At 42.7% G+C, this 18564-nt stretch overlaps 1 protein-coding gene across 2 annotated transcripts in view; it reads left to right on the forward strand.

Annotated features, from left to right (window-relative positions):
- The window catches only part of LOC106580804 (immunoglobulin superfamily member 11), a 100400-nt gene that overhangs the window by 5018 nt on the left and 76818 nt on the right, over positions 1-18564 (forward strand). The window contains exon 2 of one of the 2 annotated variants that reach the window (XM_014162254.3): positions 17966-17995. The exons of the other annotated variant lie outside the window; for it this stretch is intronic. Within the exon in view, the coding sequence (XP_014017729.2) occupies positions 17966-17995 (30 nt within the window). The remainder of the gene's footprint in view (positions 1-17965; positions 17996-18564) is intronic. 2 annotated transcript variants of the gene reach the window in all.

The raw sequence follows: 18564 nt of genomic DNA on the forward strand, positions 1-18564 counted from the left end.
GAAATCCAAATCATCATAACCCTATAGACTAGAGGGAATAGAGACATGACCTCTTGAACCTGGTAGAGCTGACGATTGGAGGTTATGCCCCAGACCATAGTAATGGCTTCCAATTCCGAGAGTGATTTTCTGTGGTTGAAGACCATTATGTCCGTGATGAAACAACTCAATATTACACGGCTCGGGTGAAAACAGGAAGACCAGGAAAGTGTATTGACCAGATAATTGCCATTCTCAATATATAGAGGATAATTCATATTCTTCTGAATGTAATTTAGAAAAATTGCACATAGTTGCACCCAGCGTGTCGTCTGGCGCTCTGTAACGGTGACTTCCGCGTTTCATCCCTCGAGGTACGGTTACGGACCTCCGTCAATAACTTTCATGTGCCTGGGAAATACACTTTCACTTTAATATATTCAGTGTGCCAGCGTGAGGTGTGCAAAATTTAAAATGCTTTGAAAAGGTTTTTCTTTTTATTGTCATTTCAATGTTAGAAGCTTTTAAATGTTAATGGAGGTGGTGTGCTCTCACTGATGGCTGTTTGGCTGTATGTGATGCAGCCAATGGCTACTGTATGTTTTCTTTTTACTCCAGAAAACCCAACTCAGGGGACACTAGGTCAACGTCAGTCAAGTGTCACTGTGCTACAAAATGCCTTGTTTGTCAAGATAAATATCACTTTTCAACCTCTGGAACCGGTCGTTCTATTGCAATTTCATGATGTTCCTCTGACATTAAACACAATTAATAGATATTTATACTATTCAAATTCATATCAGATTAAACATAACACCAGTATTTTCTTTAATGTTGCTGTGATTTTCTGATGCTTAGTTTGAAGGAAATCTGTAAAGGAATCATCCAGAGAGATCTTCGGAGAAGCAGCAGAATATAGAGACACTCTGCTGCATTAAACATGCCACCAGCTTTTCACAGCCATAGGTAATTCATAACCTGACTGGGTGTTATGCCTCTCTCTCTCTCTCTCTCTCTCTGCTTAGCCCCATATCTTATGTTAAGCCTTACGAATCAATGCATTTGTCAAAATAAATGGTGTAGCTTTGATGTAGTGCTTCATAAAGCCATCGATTCGCAGGCTTCCACCTAAGAAGATGTATGTTACCTAACCTAGAACTGAAGAATATATCTTCAAAAGATCTCAGAATGTATACAGCACAGATTCAGTCTAGTTCTTGAAATTCAAACTAAACATGAATTAGGTTGTACCTAAGTGATAGACAGCGACTAGCAACGGTATATTTAGCATGCTGAAGAAGTTTATTACATGATATTTTACTTCTCCACCAGAGGACAGCCAGGTTAATGTGTGCTGAGTGTCTGAATTGATCCCTAGTGGTGTGTTGTCTACACAAAGTTTTCACAAGTTCCCTTTTCTCACCCACTTAAACACGAGCCAAAATGGCTTTCCTAGGCTGAGCAACATTACTAGAGTAGGAATGAGCACGTCAGGTCTGATGCGTGTTAGAATAGCGGAGTGATGCTTGTTCGTCAAATTTCTGCCCTGCTACAGCTGCCCCGGTCAACTGTAAGTGCTGTTATTGTGAAGTGGTAGGTCACAAAAGCTCACAGAACGGGACCGCAGAGTGCTGAAGCTAGTTGTGCGTAAAAAATAATCTGTCCTCAGTTGCAACACTCATTACCGAGTTCCAAACTGCCTCAGGAAGCAACGTCAGCACAAGAACTGTTCATTGGGAGCTTCATGAAATGGGTTTCCATGTCCAAGCAGCCGCACACAAGCCTAAGATCACAATAAGCAATGCCAAGAGTCGGCTGGAGTGGTGTAAAGCTTGCCGCCATTGGAATCTGGAGCAGTGGAAACACGTTCTCTGGAATGATGAATCACTCTTCACTATCTGGCAGTTCGACGGACGAATCTGGGTTTGGCTGTTGCCAGGAGAACGCTACCTGCCCCAATGTATAGTGCCAACTGTAAAGTTTGGTGGAGAAGGAATAATGTTCTGGGGCTGATTTTTCATGGTTCAGGCTAGGCTGCTTAGTTCCAGTGAAGGGAAATCTTAACGCTACAGCATACAATGGCATTCTAGACAATTCTGTGCTTCCAACTTTGTGGCAACAGTTTGGGAAAGGACCTTTCCTGTTTCAGCATGACAATGCCCCCGTGCACAAGGCGAGATCCATACAGAAATAGTTTGTTGAGATCGGTGTGGAAGAATTTGACTGGCCTGCACAGAGCCCTGACCTCAACCTCATCAAGCACCTTTGACATGAATTGTAACGCCGACTGCGAGCCAGGCCTAATCGCCCAACATCAGTGCCCGACCTCACTAATGCTCTTGTGGCTGAATGGAAGCAATTCCCCGCAGCAATGTGGAAAGTCTTCCCAGAAGAGTGTAGGCTGTTATAGCAGCAAATGGGGGACAAACTCCATATTAACGCCCATGAGTTTGGTGTGAGGTGTCCAGATACTTTTGTTCATGTAGTGTATCTATCAGCTGTAATATTAGTAGTGTCACAAATCCCTGGTCCAGTGGTGTGTTACCTATTAGTGTGTGTTATCCCACAGCAGAAAGGATTTAGATTCAGGCTATTTGAGGGGCTTTAAGCTAATGTTGTGCGCAAGTAACACATGGACGCAAGACAATGTGTAAAATATTAAAGTGCTCCTCTGTTTATTTGCCCCAAATCGTTCGCTAAGACAGGCTTTTCGGCAGATTACAACCCTCAGTTCCCCATGCAGTGATTTATAGATTATAGATAGCTTTGGGTTTATGTATGCACGAGACCCAGTGGACAGCAAGCCTCTTTGGCCCTACCTCACGTGAACTAATTATCACCTCTCTCTACCTCCCTTCGTGTTCTCCTCTTTCCCTCCATCTCTCATCTTTTCTCTCCAGCCACCATCGTTTCTCTTTTTCTTCCCTCTATCGTCACACTTCCTGCTCCTCCCCTCTTCGCTCTCCTCCCTCTGAGCCATACTTCACTCCTCTTCTGTGGATCCCGAGCAAAAATCCATCACAATGTTATGGCCGTGGGAATGAGCTAATGACTAGAGTTGAATCCCTGGTCCTGAGTGCTGTCTGTATAGGTCCTCTGTGGTTATTTTTCAGTTGTCCAACATGCAATACACAGTGTGAACAATGCAATTAACATCAATCTAGTCAATTTGGGTAATTAGCCATGCGCAATTAAGACTATCCCTGCATGTTATCACAACTGTAATTATCCCAAACCAACAATAACCATGCAATTACATTGTTGTCCCATCTTTCAATGTCAACACGGAGAGTAATTCCTCTGTTGATAGATATCGGAGGGAGTGTGTGTATCCATCATGCATCACAACTGAGATGTCCCCTCTCCTTTTTAAAAGAGAAGACGTGTGCCCCAGTAATCTCTCCTTCTTCCTAAAGTGCACACTCATTCACTACTGCCCACAAACTTAAAAGCATTGGATTGGTGTTGGAATGAGTTTTCATATACCTGTCATTTCCTTTCAAATCTACAAAGGGAATTTAGCAATTATTCTACTTCATATTCATCATCTCCAGCACCACCCCAATGTGAAAATGTTTGTTTTGTAGTAAAAAAGACAATGGTTTCCAATGACATCATCGGTGTGCATCGTGTGACGTTAACCAATTATGAGTTGGAATTGCCTACTAATTGGTTGATGATGTCATTGGAAATGCATCTTCCTCTATCTTTTTTACCCCAAAACATAGAAACGCGCCATTTTCACATATGTTGATGTTGGGGTAGTGCTGGAGATTTTACATTTACATTTTAGTCATTTAGCAGACGCTCTTATCCAGAGCAACTTACAGTAGTGAATGCATACATTTCATTTCATACATTTGTTTTCCGTACTCGTCCCCCGTGGGAATCAAACCCACAACCCTGGTGTTGCAAACACCATGCTCTACCAACTGAGCCACACGGGACCAACATGGCAAGATGGCGAATATGAAGTTGTACAATTTTGAAAGGTCCCTTTAAGTGCACAAGAAAGGACAGATTATTGGAACACAACCAACATCCTCATTTAGGACCTAGAGAGGAAGGCCTGTTCAGGTTCGTGGCCCATAATCAGTGAGTGAATAACAAGCGATCAATCAACCTCCCATGTGCGTACAAGGCTGACATTTTCCCTTTTAAAAATAACATGGGTATTTCATTACACTCTCCTGATATAAAAAAAAAAACATTGTTGGGTCTGAGGTTGTTCTGAGCAGGGTTTTCAATACATTGGAAGTTTGCTTCAGCTGTCCTATTGCAATTGCCTATTGACTTTTAGCTGTGATTAAAGCTTTAGGAGAGTGGTGGGTGGTGGGTGCAGAAAGCGATGGCTTCGCTATTAGAGGGAACATAATAGAAAATTGAGTTTAGTTGAAAACGGCAGAGAGCCCCATTGAGCCAACCGTCATTTTACTCCCACAGCCACAAGAGATGCTATTTTCAATTGTTAAAAATGGCGCCTAGATAAAAGGGTAAACGCTCATTCAACCCAGCTATAACTGATTATATGGCTATGCATGGCAAATTTACTGCAATTTTAATGAATCCTTGTTCAACAGTCGGATGAAAAATGCATTACACATTGGTATGCAGATGAGCTCCTGTGATACTGTGTTATAGTCATAGTTAATAAACCATTAAAGGGGAGTTGGTTTTAGCTCAGGAATAAACTGCATACTTCCCTTTTGTTGTCTGACAGACACTCCTCAGGAGAGACCAGTTGATTGTAGATAGAGGTCAAAGTGAATCCTTTAGAAACGCATGCATGGTTGAGTCACCCACCGAAGCACATTTCACACACACGACTGCACAGCATGGTAAGGGCTGTACTGCCTCTCTGCCTCTATCTTGAGGAGAGTCAGTCAGTCCGTGTACTGGCACAGTGCAGCAGGATTACAAAGGAAGGAACTACAACACTTTGCTTGAGCTTCCTCTACCCACTCTACTTTCCTCCTTTGTGGTAACAGACTTGGGTTGAAATAGTATCTGAAATAACTTCAAATACCTTAGCTGGGTGTCATTGAGCTTGCCTTTTTGCAAAGGAACCAATATAATAGCTTCGAAACGGCAAGCCCTGCCCATCTGGTACTCCAGGCAGGCTAAAGCAAACTCGAAACGTATTTGAATTATTTCAAATGGTATTTGAACCCAGGACTGCCGTGGTATTGGGAAAAACAACTCTAAGTAAACATCTGGAGCATACCACCATGTGTTAAATCCTCTGCTCTAAGACCATTACCTCTCGTTTGCATGCTGTCAGCCGCCTCTGTAATTTTGGGCAGAGGGTTCCAGTCCAAATGCTTGATTATTTTTTTTTGGCCTGGGGAGCAGTGGTAAAAAATGAAAAGGCTTCATTGTCTTACACCCTGCCTACAGTACCGAGGACTCAGGTGGACTGTGCGTATAAAAATAGAAACGAACAGCCGTGACGTGTTTGGAGAAAATCACACATGCCACAGATGATATTCAAAACAGCATTCCAATACAGCATTCCAATACAGCCTTTTACAGTAGGAAATATACCAAGGGTAGCTGTGTGTTTTTCTTTGCTGAAAGACAGTCCTCTGGAAAGCCTCAGTTCGTTCAGAGCTTTGTGAAATCCTTAATACCCTCGCTGTCCCTTGGCACTGTCAGGGTCCCGTTCCAACTGGTCTCCTTGGCGATAGGTCTTTGAGAGAGGGCTAGCTGGTGCCAGGACACTGGGGGTTTTGATTGTCCTGCTGCATGGCTCATTATCATCTGAATACATCACGTTTCCTGCCACCATGGCACAGGAACAAGAGGCCCCCTGTTCCACTGGACAGAGCCTGGGTGAAGCCTGGACCCAGTGTGGTTAGTGGGTTTCTTGGCTGCTTGGCACTTTTTACCACATGTTTGTGAGCTGCTGCTGTATCCCGTCTCCTCCATTATTTCAACCTGTAGATCTGGTGCACGATATTAAAGGGATGGTTTGCTGTTTTGAAGTTACACCTTTTTCGACTTTCCTGAAGGGAACTATCCTTTTAACCTGTCTCGGTGGTGTTTCTCTGCCAAAGTGATGCTGTAAGTGCTAAAACACTACACAACCTTAACTTTAGCCTTATTAACTGAACCTACCCAGGGCCGGCTCCAGGAATTAAGTTCCCCGGCCCAAAGCGAACACTGTCTTGTTTTAGTAACTCAGTCAGGGTTTCAACTTACTGTTGAATAGTAGCAAAATGTAAGTTAGAAATTTGGTTGTGAATCAGCAATTTTTCTCTTGTTATGTCAGTCACTGACAATCACTCAATTAGTCATGTCAGCTAACAATTTTTAGATTGGTAAGTTTAGTCTAGCCAGTTATCTAAACTTGTAGTAATAATGGCTGTATACCAACCAGGCACGCAGGGCACGTGCCCAGGGGCCCTAACCTCCAGGGCCCCCATTGATTTTGTTAGTCACTCTCACTTAGATATCATTAACATGGCATTAGACATAGCAAAATGTGTAGAAAATTGCAGAAAATATGCTTTAAAACTGTTAAACAATGGCAAAATGGATATAATGCAGGAAATTGGCTTTAAAACGGCAAAAATGTATCTCTGCCCCATGGCAAAATGAGTAGAATTGCATAAAATGTGTTGTAAAATTGTGTGTGTGTGGGGGGGGGGGGGGGGGGGGCAAAAGGCTAGAGCTGGCCCTGATCATGCCGACAGTGACTAGTTCTCCTATACATAAGACAAACAGCAAAGGGGCCCCTGGGTACTGTGTGCATTCCCAGCCTCCATAACACTGTATGAGGCATTTTACATTTACATTTTAGTCATTTAGCTGATGCTCTTATCCAGAGCGACTTACAGTAGTGAGTGCATACATTTCATACAGTACTGGTCCCCCGTGGGAATTGAACCCACAACCCTGGAGTTGCAAACACCATGCTCTACCAACTGAGCCACACGGGACCAGGCTGTGGATTTGTAGCAGATTGAAATGTTACACATGTCTGTCTACCATGCAGGTTAGATATTGGTGAAGACCGTCTATCTTGCATGCAAGGCATACAGAGTAGGCCCAAGTATTTCTTCAAAGTACCTGGATATGTTCGGTTATGTCCATGATACCAGGCAGATTTACTTCAAAATATCTTGTAGCTTTCATTCAGCAGAAAAATGGTGGGTTCCGTACACTTAGGGAGCAAGTGGGTGGGCTTCATGTATAATTGAAAATTGTGTAGAATCATTTTATATTAACTGCAGATCTAGCACACAAGAGATAGAGGGTGAAGATGGTGCTGGAACCCAGAGACATAGGGGAGCTAGCAGGCACTGTGCATAATCATGCAGCATACACCACCCTGTGGGTTCCCTCTTTAAGCTTCATCTCCTGTGTCTGTGTGTGAGTGTGTTTCTCTGTGTGTGCGCATGCGTAGTTAAGTGCGTAAGGTTGTGTGCGCGTGCTTGTGTGTGTGTACAGCCAAGAGATTTAAAGCCCAAGGCTCCCTCATGTTCTGATCTCATGCTGTAATTAATGTTAACCTCTGATTAAGGCAAATGTAATCAGTCAGTCTGACTGGTATTGTGGGCTCCTCATCACCAGTCTTGGCAGATTACTTGTATCCCTTGTTCTCAATATTTTCCTGGCTGTGTCCAAGTCGGGGTCTCATTGACCTTTTGACATCCTTTTCCTTTTAGAGTCCTTATTACTGTTGATCAAATCAAATCAAATGTTAAAATCAAACTGTATTAGTCACATGTGCCGAATAGAACAGGTGTAGACCTTACAGTGAAATGCTTACTTACGAGCCCCTAACCAACAATGCAGTTTAAAAAAATACAGATAAGAATAAGAAATAAAAGTAACAAGTAATTAAAGAGTAGCAGTAAAATGACAATAGCTAGACTTTATTAGGGGGGTACCGGCACAGAGTCAATGTGCGGGGGCACCGGTTAGTTGAGGTAATATGTACATGTGGGTTGAGTTATTAAAGTGACTATGCAAGATGATAACAACAAAGAGTAGCAGCGGTGTAAGAGAGGGGGAGGGGGCAATGCAAATAGTCTGGGTAGCTATTTGATTAGGTGTTCAGGAGTCTTATGGCTTGGGGGTAGAACCTATTTAAAAGCCTCTTGGACCGAGACTTGGCGCTCCGGTACTACTTGCCGTGCGGTAGCAGAGAGAACAGTGTATGACTAGGGTGGCTGGAGTCTGACAAATTTTAGGGCCTTCCTCTGACACCGCCTGGTGTAGAGGTCCTGGATGGCAGGAAGCTTGGCCAAAGGGATGTACTGGGCCGTTCATACTACCCTCTGTAGTGCCTTGCGGTTGGAGGCCGAGCAGTTGCCATACCAGGCGGTGATGCAACCAGTCAGGATGCTCTCGATGGTGCAGCTGTAGAACCTTTTGACGATCTAAGGACCCATGCCAAATCTTTTCAGTCTACTGGGGAATAGGTTTTGTTGTGCTCTCTTCACGACTGTCTTGGTGTGTTTGGACCATGATAGTTTGTTGGCGATGTGGACACCAAGGAACTTGAAGCTCTCGACCTGCTCCACTGCAGCCCCGTTGATGAGAATGGGGGCGTGCTCGGGTTCTCTTTTTCCTGTAGTCCACAATCATCTCCTTTGTCTTGATCATGTTGAGGGAGAGGTTGTTGTCCTGGAACCACACGGCCAGGTCTCTGACCTCCTCCCTACAGGCTGTCTCGTCGTTGTCAGTGATCTGGCCTACCACTGTTGTGTCATCGGCAAACTTAATGATTTACATTTACGTCATTTAGCAGACGCTCTTATCCAGAGCGACTTACAAATTGGTGCATTCACCTTATGATATCCAGTGGAACAACCACTTTACAATAGTACATCTTTATCTTTTTTTTTTTGGGGGGGGGGGGGGGGGGGGTTAGAAGGATTACTTTATCCTATCCCAGGTATTCCTTAAAGAGGTGGGGTTTCAGGTGTCTACGGAAGGTGGTGATTGACTCCGCTGTCCTGGCGTCGTGAGGGAGCTTGTTCCACCATTGGGGTGCCAGAGCAGCGAACAGTTTTGACTGGAATGATGGTGTTGGAGTCGTGCCTGGCCATGCAGTCATGGGTGAACAGGGAGTACAGGAGGGGACTGAGCACGCACCCCTGAGGGGCCCCTGTGTTGAGGATCAGTGTGGCAGATGTGTTGTTACCTACCCTTACCACCTGGGGGCAGCCCGTCATGAAGTCCCAGGATCCAGTTGCAGAGGGAGGTGTTTAGTCCCAGGGTCCTTAGCTTATTGATGAGCTTTGAGGTAACTATGGGGTTGAACGCTGAGCTGTAGTCAATGAATAGCATTCTCACATAGGTGTTCCTTTTGTCCAGCTGGGAAAGGGCAGAGTGGAGTGCAATAGAGATTGCATCATCTGTGGATCTGTTGGGGTGGTATGCAAATTGGAGTGGGTCTATGGTTTCTGAGATAATGGTATTGATGTGTGCCATGACCAGCTTTTCAAAGCACTTCATGGCTACAGACGTGAGTGCTACAGGTCGGGAGTCATTTAGGCAGGTGGTTTGCTTAAAACATGTTGGCATTACAGACTCGGACAGGGAGAGGTTGAAAATGTCAGTGAAACAGCCTCCCGGGTGGCACAGTGGTCTAAAAGCACTGCATCGCAGTGCTAGCTGTGCCACCAGAGACTCTGGGTTCGAGCCCAGGCTCTGCCGCAGCCGGCCGCAACCGGGAGGCCCATGGGGCGGCGCACAATTGGCCTAGCGTCATCCGGGTTAGGGAGGGTTTGGGATATCCTTGTCTTATCACGCACTAGCGATTCCTGTGGCGGGCCGGGCGCAGTGCACGCTTCCGGGTTGGATGCGTGCTGTGTTAAGAAGCAGTGCAGCTTGGTTGGGTTGTGTTTCGGAGGATGCATGGCTCTCGACCTTTGCCTCTCCCGAGTCCGTACGGGAGTTGTAGCGATGAGACAAGACAGTAAACTACTAACAATTGGATACCATGAAATTGGGGAGAAAAAGGGGGTAAAGAAAAAGGGGAAAAAAAGAAAATGTCAGTGAAGACACTTGCCAGTTGGTCAGTCCATGCTCGGAGTACACATCCTGGTAATCCGTCTGGCGTCCTTGTGAATGTTGACCTGTTTAAAGGTCTTACTCACATCGGCTGCGGAGAGCGTGATCGGACAGTCTTCCGGAACAGCTGGTGCTCTCATGCATGTTTCAGTGTTATTTGCCTCGAAGCGAGCATAAAAGTAGTTTAGCTCTTCTGGTAGGCTCGTGTCACTGGGCAGCTCTCGCCTGTGCTTCCCTTTGTAGTCTGTAATGGTTTGCAAGCCCTGCCACATCTGACGAGCATCTGAGCCAGTGTAGTACGATTCGATCTTAGTCCTGTATTGATGCTTTGCCTGTTTGATGGTTCTTCAGAGGGCATAGTGGGATTTCTTATAGGCTTCCGGGTTAGAGTCTTGCTCCTTGAAAGTGACAGCTCTAGCCTTTAGCTCAGTGTGGATGTTGCCTGTAATCCATGGCTTTTGGTTGGGGTATGTACCTACGGTCACTGTGGGGACGACGTCATCGATGCACTTATTGATGAAGCCAATGACTGATGTGGTGTACTCCTCAATGCCATCAGAGGAATCCCGGAACATATTCCAGTCTGTGCTAGCAAAACAGTCCTGTAGCTTAGCATCTGCTTCATTTGACCACATTTTTTATTGATGTAGTCACTGGTGCTTTTTTGTTTGTAAGCAGGAATCAGAAGGATAGAATTATGGTCAGATTTGCCAATGGAGGGCGAGGGAGAGCTTTGTATGCGTCTCTGTGTGTGGAGTTCTCTCCCCCCCGTGAAAAATACAGATGAAAACTCTTTAGGTTGATAATGTGGTCTACAGCTTATGAAGGCGAGCAATAGCTCGAAACTTAGATATCATGCACCAGCTGTTATTCACAAAAATACATAGTCCGCCGCCCCTTGTCTTACCAGATGCCGCTGTTCTATCCTGCTGGTACAGGGCATAACCAGCCAGCTGTATGTTGATAGTGTCGTCGTTCAGCCACGACTCTGCGAAGCATAAAATATTACAGTTTTGAATGTCCTGTTGGTAGTTTAATCTTGCGCGTAGGTCATCAATTTTATTCTCCAAAGATTGCACGTTTGCTAGCAGAATGGAAGGAAGTGGAGGTTTATTCTTTCGCTTACGAATTCTCAAAAGGCAGCCCGCCCTCTGGCCCCTTTTCTCCCACCTCCTCTTCACGCAAATCACAGGGATCTGGGTCTGTTCCAGAGAAAGCAGTATATCGTTTGCATCGGGCTCGTCAGACTCATTAAAAGAAAAAAAGGATTCTGCCAGTGCGTGGTGAGTAATCGCAGTCCTGATGTCCAGAAGTTATTTTCGGTCATAAGAGATGGTAGCGGCAACATTATGTACAACATAAGTAAAAAAATAAGTTACAAACAAAAAAACACATTCGGTTTGGGACACGTAAAACGTCTGCCTTCTTCTCGGGCACCATTTTTCAGATCAATATCTTTTGACATTGGCAGACGATATACGGGTATTTAATGGCAGTGATAAGGGGTAACACATGCTGTACAGTGATTTGTGTGTCTTTTGGTAGGCCTATGGATTTACCATATTTTGCTATTTAGGATGCTTTTTATATACAGAAACATTGGCATTATGATTAATTTGGGGTGTGTTTTGGATAAAATTATTGGTGGTGCTGCCTGTCCACACAAAAACAAAGGAAATATTGCACAGTATATTTTTGTTAAATATGTATGTGTTCATTTAGGTGCAATATTTCAGCAATATTCAAAGGTCTGATCATCAATGATTAATAGTCGTTGTGCTGTAATCTAGGTTAGGCCCCAAGAGGGAGTGAAGATGAAAAATAAAACAAACAAATCATTGTGTATAAAGAAAACAACATGTTTTACTATCCAGCCCAGATCCTGTTAATTATAAATAATATCACAATAATAAATGTACATTTGAATGACGAAATGACCAATAACGTGTTTACTGAGGGTTTCTGCATCAGACGACGTCATTACACACACACACACAATTAAACAAACAAGTTAATACTTACTCCTGAAATAAACAGCTTAAATTTTGGCTCCTGAAAGAAAATCAGGTGCAAACACCTTGAGTCATGAATTCATGTGTGAAACTACAATCAAGTTTTGCTAGTCTTTAAACGCTGTTGTTATTTTCAAAATATCTCCTAAGATTACAGGGGAACTTAACACGCAGGACTGTGTTTTACAGGATTCCGAAACAGAACTTGAAAAGAACTGGATGAATGAATGGCAGCATCCTACACAGTAACCAGCGGAGCATGACCCAATAGCCACTCATGCTATTGAGAAGATAGCTTTATAAACCAAACCAATGGGACTTGGTCATGTGCACCATATGGGATGTGCTTGCAGATGAGGGATGTGTGATCAGATCGGTTTCATTGACAACAGGAGAGAGTACAAGCATGAGAATGGTCTGTTTTTAGAAATGAAGGGTTCATAGACGAAGGGCATCAGGACAGGGCTGTCAATTCTGTGCTAATGACCTGCTTTAAGCTTGCAGGTCATTATACAATCTGGTCTGGAAAAGACTAAGGAACTGACCCGATAGCATCATACTGAATCTATTTATATTACTGTACCGCCACATGGAATCCTGCCACTGCAGTTGTAACATGTTGATGTCCACTGTCAAGCTAAGATTTAATTTAACATGGTTTACCTGGCGGGGCGACCAACAAACACCAGTAACCTTTAAACCATTTACCAAAGTACTCTAAAGCCAGTGGCGTTCTCTACCTCTCAAATTATATCTTTCTGTGCTGTCATTTGTTTACATTGTCTTGATTCATATGTTTTAATCTCCTTTTAAAACTTTACCTAGAGTACCTCTGTGAACCATACAGTCAGCAAGGGATAATTTGCAAACAGATACTTGTGCTACTAATTACAGGACTGTTGAACATGAAAACAGATACTCAAAATGAAAACAAAAAATATCATCAGTTTTGGCATTTCTTAATTTATCTCAGTGCTTCGTACCTGTAATTTATTATTTATTTTTTTTATTTCACCTTTATTTAACCAGGTTGGCAAGTTGAGAACAAGTTCTCATTTACAATTGCAACCTGGCCAAGATAAAGCAAAGCAGTTCGACACATACAACAACACAGTGTTACACATGGAGTGAAACAAACATGCAGTCAATAATACAGTAGAAAAATAAGTCTATATACAATGTGAGCAAATGAGGTGAGATAAGGGAGGTAAAGGCAAAAAAGGCCATGGTGGCAAAGTAAATACAATATAGCAAGTAAAACAATGGAATGGTAGATTTGTATTGGAAGAAAGTGCAAAGTAGAAATAATGGGGTGCAAAGGAGCAAAATAAATAAAGAAATACAGTAGGGGAAGAGGTAGTTGTTTGGGCTAAATTATAGATGGGCTATGTACAGGTGCAGTGATCTGTGAGCTGCTCTGACAGTTGGTGCTTAAAGCTAGTGAGGGAGATAAGTGTTTCCAGTTTCAGAGATTTTTGTAGTTCGTTCCAGTCATTGGCAGCAGAGAACTGGAAGGAGAGACGGCCAAAGGAGGAATTGGCTTTGGGGGTGACCAGAGAGATATACCTGCTGGAGCGCGTGCTACAGGTGGGTGCTGCTATAGTGACCAGTGAGCTGAGATAAGGCGGGGCTTTACCTACCAGGGTCTTGTAGTTGACCTGGAGCCAGTAATGTGGCGAGGAAGTTAGAGCCAGGGTTCTAGCAGCTGTCTCTATGGTAACTGACATTCTCTTTAAGGTGCTTGGCTGTTAGCGGCAAATTGTTTGCCTGGGTAATGGCTTGAAATTCTCACAAGTGCTTCAAAGGTCGGAATTAAATTCAAAAGGGAACTCCAATGAAAATTGCCTTGTTCGGTTTCTATTTAGAAGGGCTTGTGTTTCAGCCTGTGATTGTCAACTGTTTTCAAATGTTCACGTTTGCAACCCTGTTCTTTAATGTCATTTTGACCACCATAAAAAAGCACTTTTAGACATTCTACAGTACATTCACATTAGGCATAAGACTGACACACCTGAAATAGAACAGGTCTGATGATGTAAATGCTGGAATGAGATTTACACACAAATAATTATTGAACATTAAATCAGAATTTGTGATCCAATTCTGTGAGTCATACGATCACATCTCTGAATATCCATTGAAATCGACAGTAATTTCTTATGTTTCATTGCAGTTATCATTCATGGTAGAAAACATCGTAGCTATTTGCCTCGATTTGCACCCAGTAATCTACCGAGAGTCCCTCTCTCCCCAGTAGCCAATGCTCTTGAAGATAGCCTATTTCAGTCAGAGCACTCTGGCCCAGCATGACAGATGATGAAATGATTGCCCCTTCGTCTCTGAAATGAGAGCACTTTAGCGATACAGCAGGTACTATTAAAAGCAATGGTGATAGCCTGTGAATGTTCTCAGTATACGAGAAGCGAGGCAAAACGTCAGCTTTACATCTCGTTGCAGAAAATCTAGAAGATTATTAAAGGAGTCTGCTGTGCTTTAGGTGAATGTTCCACTCCTGGAGCCATGGGGGTTTCAAAATGCTCATTTACATCATATGGGGAATTTCTGACAGGCATCAATTGAACACTTGAAGATGCCCATGTCCAGAATATGATGCTCCAATCTTTATCCAATGGTTGACTATATTTTATTTCACATTGATTGTGTAATGGCATTTGAAGTGAGCGGGAAGCGTACCTTGCATTGGAAAACAATAACATTATCTCAAATGCAGTGTATTATTTACATTGATACCGATTTCTTTGGCTGTCGACGTGGAAAAGGGTGATGGGGAAGTCATTTCTATGATGCTCCCTCCGTTACACAATACAATAGCTGAGAGTGGAACATTTCCCTTAATAAAAACCCACAATGGTGCTCTTAGGGATCTAGAACATGCAGTGTTTAGATGGAATGCCTAATGCACTATAGGGCTGTTATTGGTATGATGGGGCTCATTCCAGTTTCTAAGGATTCCACTCTAGGACTGTGCGTTTCAGCTCGGTAGAGAATCAAAGGTTCTGTATACTGTCCCACAGAGCAGGGTTCAGGAAAGCCAGTGTTTCACATGATTCCGTTCACTTCATCCAGGCTGCCTCGGTTAGAGCCAACCAATGTAGATGTTGTGTGTTCTCCTGGGCCGTTGGATCTATGGGCGCTGCGTGTGGGAGGGCACTTAGAGAGGTTCATTTAACACCAGTGGAGAGAGCGGTGAAGACTTCACCATATTGCAGTCTCTAGTTAGAAACGTTCTAGTGTATCATAGGAGAAGAGCCTGTTATTAGCCAGATGTATCAAGCAGCATGCCAAGCTTTATAAACCACAGGAGAGCTTTATCTCTCTCTTCAGCAGTTACTGTAACTACAAGTAATATGCTGTTTGTTATAATGCATCTCCAGATTAGGGAAATGTTAATTTAGGGAAGATGGGATAAAGGGGAACGAGAAAAAATGGGGTTGAAGAAAATATCCTCCGTTGGCAACATACAGTTGAAGACGGAAGTTTACATACACTTAGGTTGGAGTCATTATTAAAACTCGTTTTTCAACCACTCCACAAATTTCTTGTTAACAAACTATAGTTTTGGCAAGTCGGTTAGGACATCTACTTTGTAAATGACACAAGTAATTTTTCCAACAATTGTTAACAGACAGATTATTTCACTTATAAATCACTGTATCGCAATTCCAGTGGGTCAGAAGTTTACATACACTAAGTTGACTGTGCCTTCAAACAGCTTGGAAAATTCCAGAAAATTATGTAATGGCTTTAGAAGCTTCTGATAGGCTAATTGACATAATTTGAGTCAATTGGAGGTGTACCTGTATTTCAAGGCCTACCTTCAAACTCAGTGCCACTTTGCTTGACATCATGGGAAAATCAAAAGAAATCAGCTAAGGCCTCAGAAAATAAATTGGAGATCTCCACAAGTCTGGTTTATCTTTGGGAGCAATTTCCAAATGCCTGAAAGTACCACGTTCATCTGTACAAACAATAGTATGCAAGTATAAACACCATGGAACCACACAGCCGTCATAACGCTCAGGAAGGAGACGCGTTCTGTCTCCTAGAGATGAACATACTTTGGTGTGGAAAGTGCAAATCAATCCCAGAAAAACAGCAAAGAACCTTGTGAAGATGCTGGAGGAAACGGGTACAAAAGGATCTATATCCACAGTAAAACAAGTCCTATATCAACATAACCTGAAAGGCCGCTCAGCAAGGAAGAATCCACTGCTCCAAAACCGCCATAAAAAAGCCAGACTACGGTTTGCAACTGCACATGGGGGACAAAAATTATACATTTTGGAGAAATGTCCTCTGGTCTGATGAAACAAAAATAGAACTGTTTGGCCATAATGACCATCATTATGTTTGGAGGAAAAAGGGGGGTGCTTGCAAGACGAAGAACACCATCCCAACCGTGATGCGGGGGGGCGTTGCTTTGCTGCAGGAGGGACTTGTGCACTTCACAAAATAGATGGCATCATGAGGCAGGAAAATTATGTGAATATATTAAAGCAACATCTCAAGTCATCAGTCAGGAAGTTAAAGCTTGGTTGCAAATGGACAATGACCCCAAGCATACTTCCAAAGTTGTGGCAAAATGGCTTATGGACAACAAAGTCAAGGTATTGGAGTGGCCATCACAAAGCCCTGACCTCAATCCTATAGAAAATGTGTGGGCAGAACTGAAAAAGCATGTGTGAGCAAGGAGGCCTACAAACCTGACTGTTACACTAGCTCTGTCAGGAGGAATGGGCCAAAATTCACCCAACTTATTGTGGGAAGCTAGTGGAAGGCTACCCGAAACGTTTGACCCAAGTTAAACAATTTAAAGGCAATGCTACCAAATACTAATTGAGTGTATGTAAACTTCTGACCCACTGGGAATGTGATGAAAGAAATACAAGCTGAAATAAATAATTCTCTCTACTATTATTCTGACACATTTCACATTCTTAAAATAAAGTGGTGATCCTAACTGACCTAAGACGGAGTTTTTACTAGGATGCAGGAATTGTGAAAAACTGAGTTTAAATGTATTTGGCTAAGGTGTATGTAAACTTCTGACTTCAACTGTAGGTGGTATTGCATTAGCTTGCATTCCTCTGCGATGCATATTAAATAGGAATGTTCTAATTCCCATAGCATGCATTATTAAACACTTATCAAAATGCAGATGCAATGTATGTAATAAATATTTGTTATCATGCACTTTGTGTATACAAGCTGTGGGGTAGATAGATATCAATAAGTATTATTATGATTATGAAAGCCCTCCAGTTCTTATAGAAACTAGACTTCATTTCCCTGTATCATGACGCCTGACCCATGCCTGTAAGGTTAACTCACAATGTGGTCAATTGCAGCCAATCGTAATGGTGATGGCACTGGTCATTGTATTGGCACATTGTGGAAAACCAGTCAGTGGTGCCATCGAGTCATTTTGATCTGTTTGGCATACGATTCACTCAGTGGTGCTTTTTCCCCATTTGCAATGTGAGCTCTGGGATAATGCGGGTGATGGGGGCAGATCTATGAACTGTAATTACATTACCTACTGTACCGGGAGACGTTTTTAATTAAGTATCCCATGTCAAACAGCATATGGAAAATACATCTATGTATTCTGGCGGCAACAAATAGAGCAGGGTGCATTGAGTTAGCCATCAATTAGTGTTCCTTTCTTTTTCCAGGGCTCTAAAATCTGACTCCCTTGACTGCATGAGCTCAATAGAACAAGAACAATTACACTTGACAAGGTGCCCCACCAGGAATTCACTGCAGACAGGGTTGCATTGCCTTTTGTAAACCAACATCTGTTCGTGTTCTTGAAATCCATATTTGCATTACTTTATCTTTACAATGTAAAGGCCTGAGCTCTTTTACATGCATGCTTGGGTTTGCTTCAATACTCATTACGTTATTTTCTTGTTATCTTTTCTCAGGTTCAAGATTTGATCTGCACACAGGAACAGGTACCTTTTTCAACACAGTTTTAGATTATTATTGAATAAATACCACGATGATCATTGATTGTGCAGAATCCATTCACTAAGAGTAGGGTGAAGTGGTGGAGACGCATTGGAATGCATGATGAGAACGTCGCTCGGATGTTCAGGGTGTGACACTAGTACTGTCAAGGGCACTGTTTGAGTTAACACCTTTTTTAGGAATGGTAACTCATTCATTTGATTAGAAATTAGTCACATTCTTCCCCTATGTACTGTTAAAGCACTAAACTTTATATAGCCAGGTCTATAATTATTGGCACTAAAAACAAAGGTCAGCAAAAAATACTTTATAAATAAATATTACAAATACTGAGCTATATTGTATGCTCAACATTTTTGGGAAATTATATTATTTTATACTATTGCAATTGCTCAGAGAAAGATCATTTGTTTAATAAGAAGCAAAACAATATCTGGTCCTGGGGCCCTTGTTAAGGTAAATGGCATCACAAAGTTGACCTAGTATTAGGACATTTTACCCAGAAACTTGATGCTTGGTCATAAGTGGATCTTTTCCAACAAGACAATAACCC

The sequence above is a fragment of the Salmo salar genome, chromosome 20, assembly GCF_965601325.2.
Source record: "Salmo salar chromosome 20, fSalSal1, whole genome shotgun sequence".
Classification (NCBI taxonomy): domain Eukaryota; kingdom Metazoa; phylum Chordata; class Actinopteri; order Salmoniformes; family Salmonidae; genus Salmo; species Salmo salar.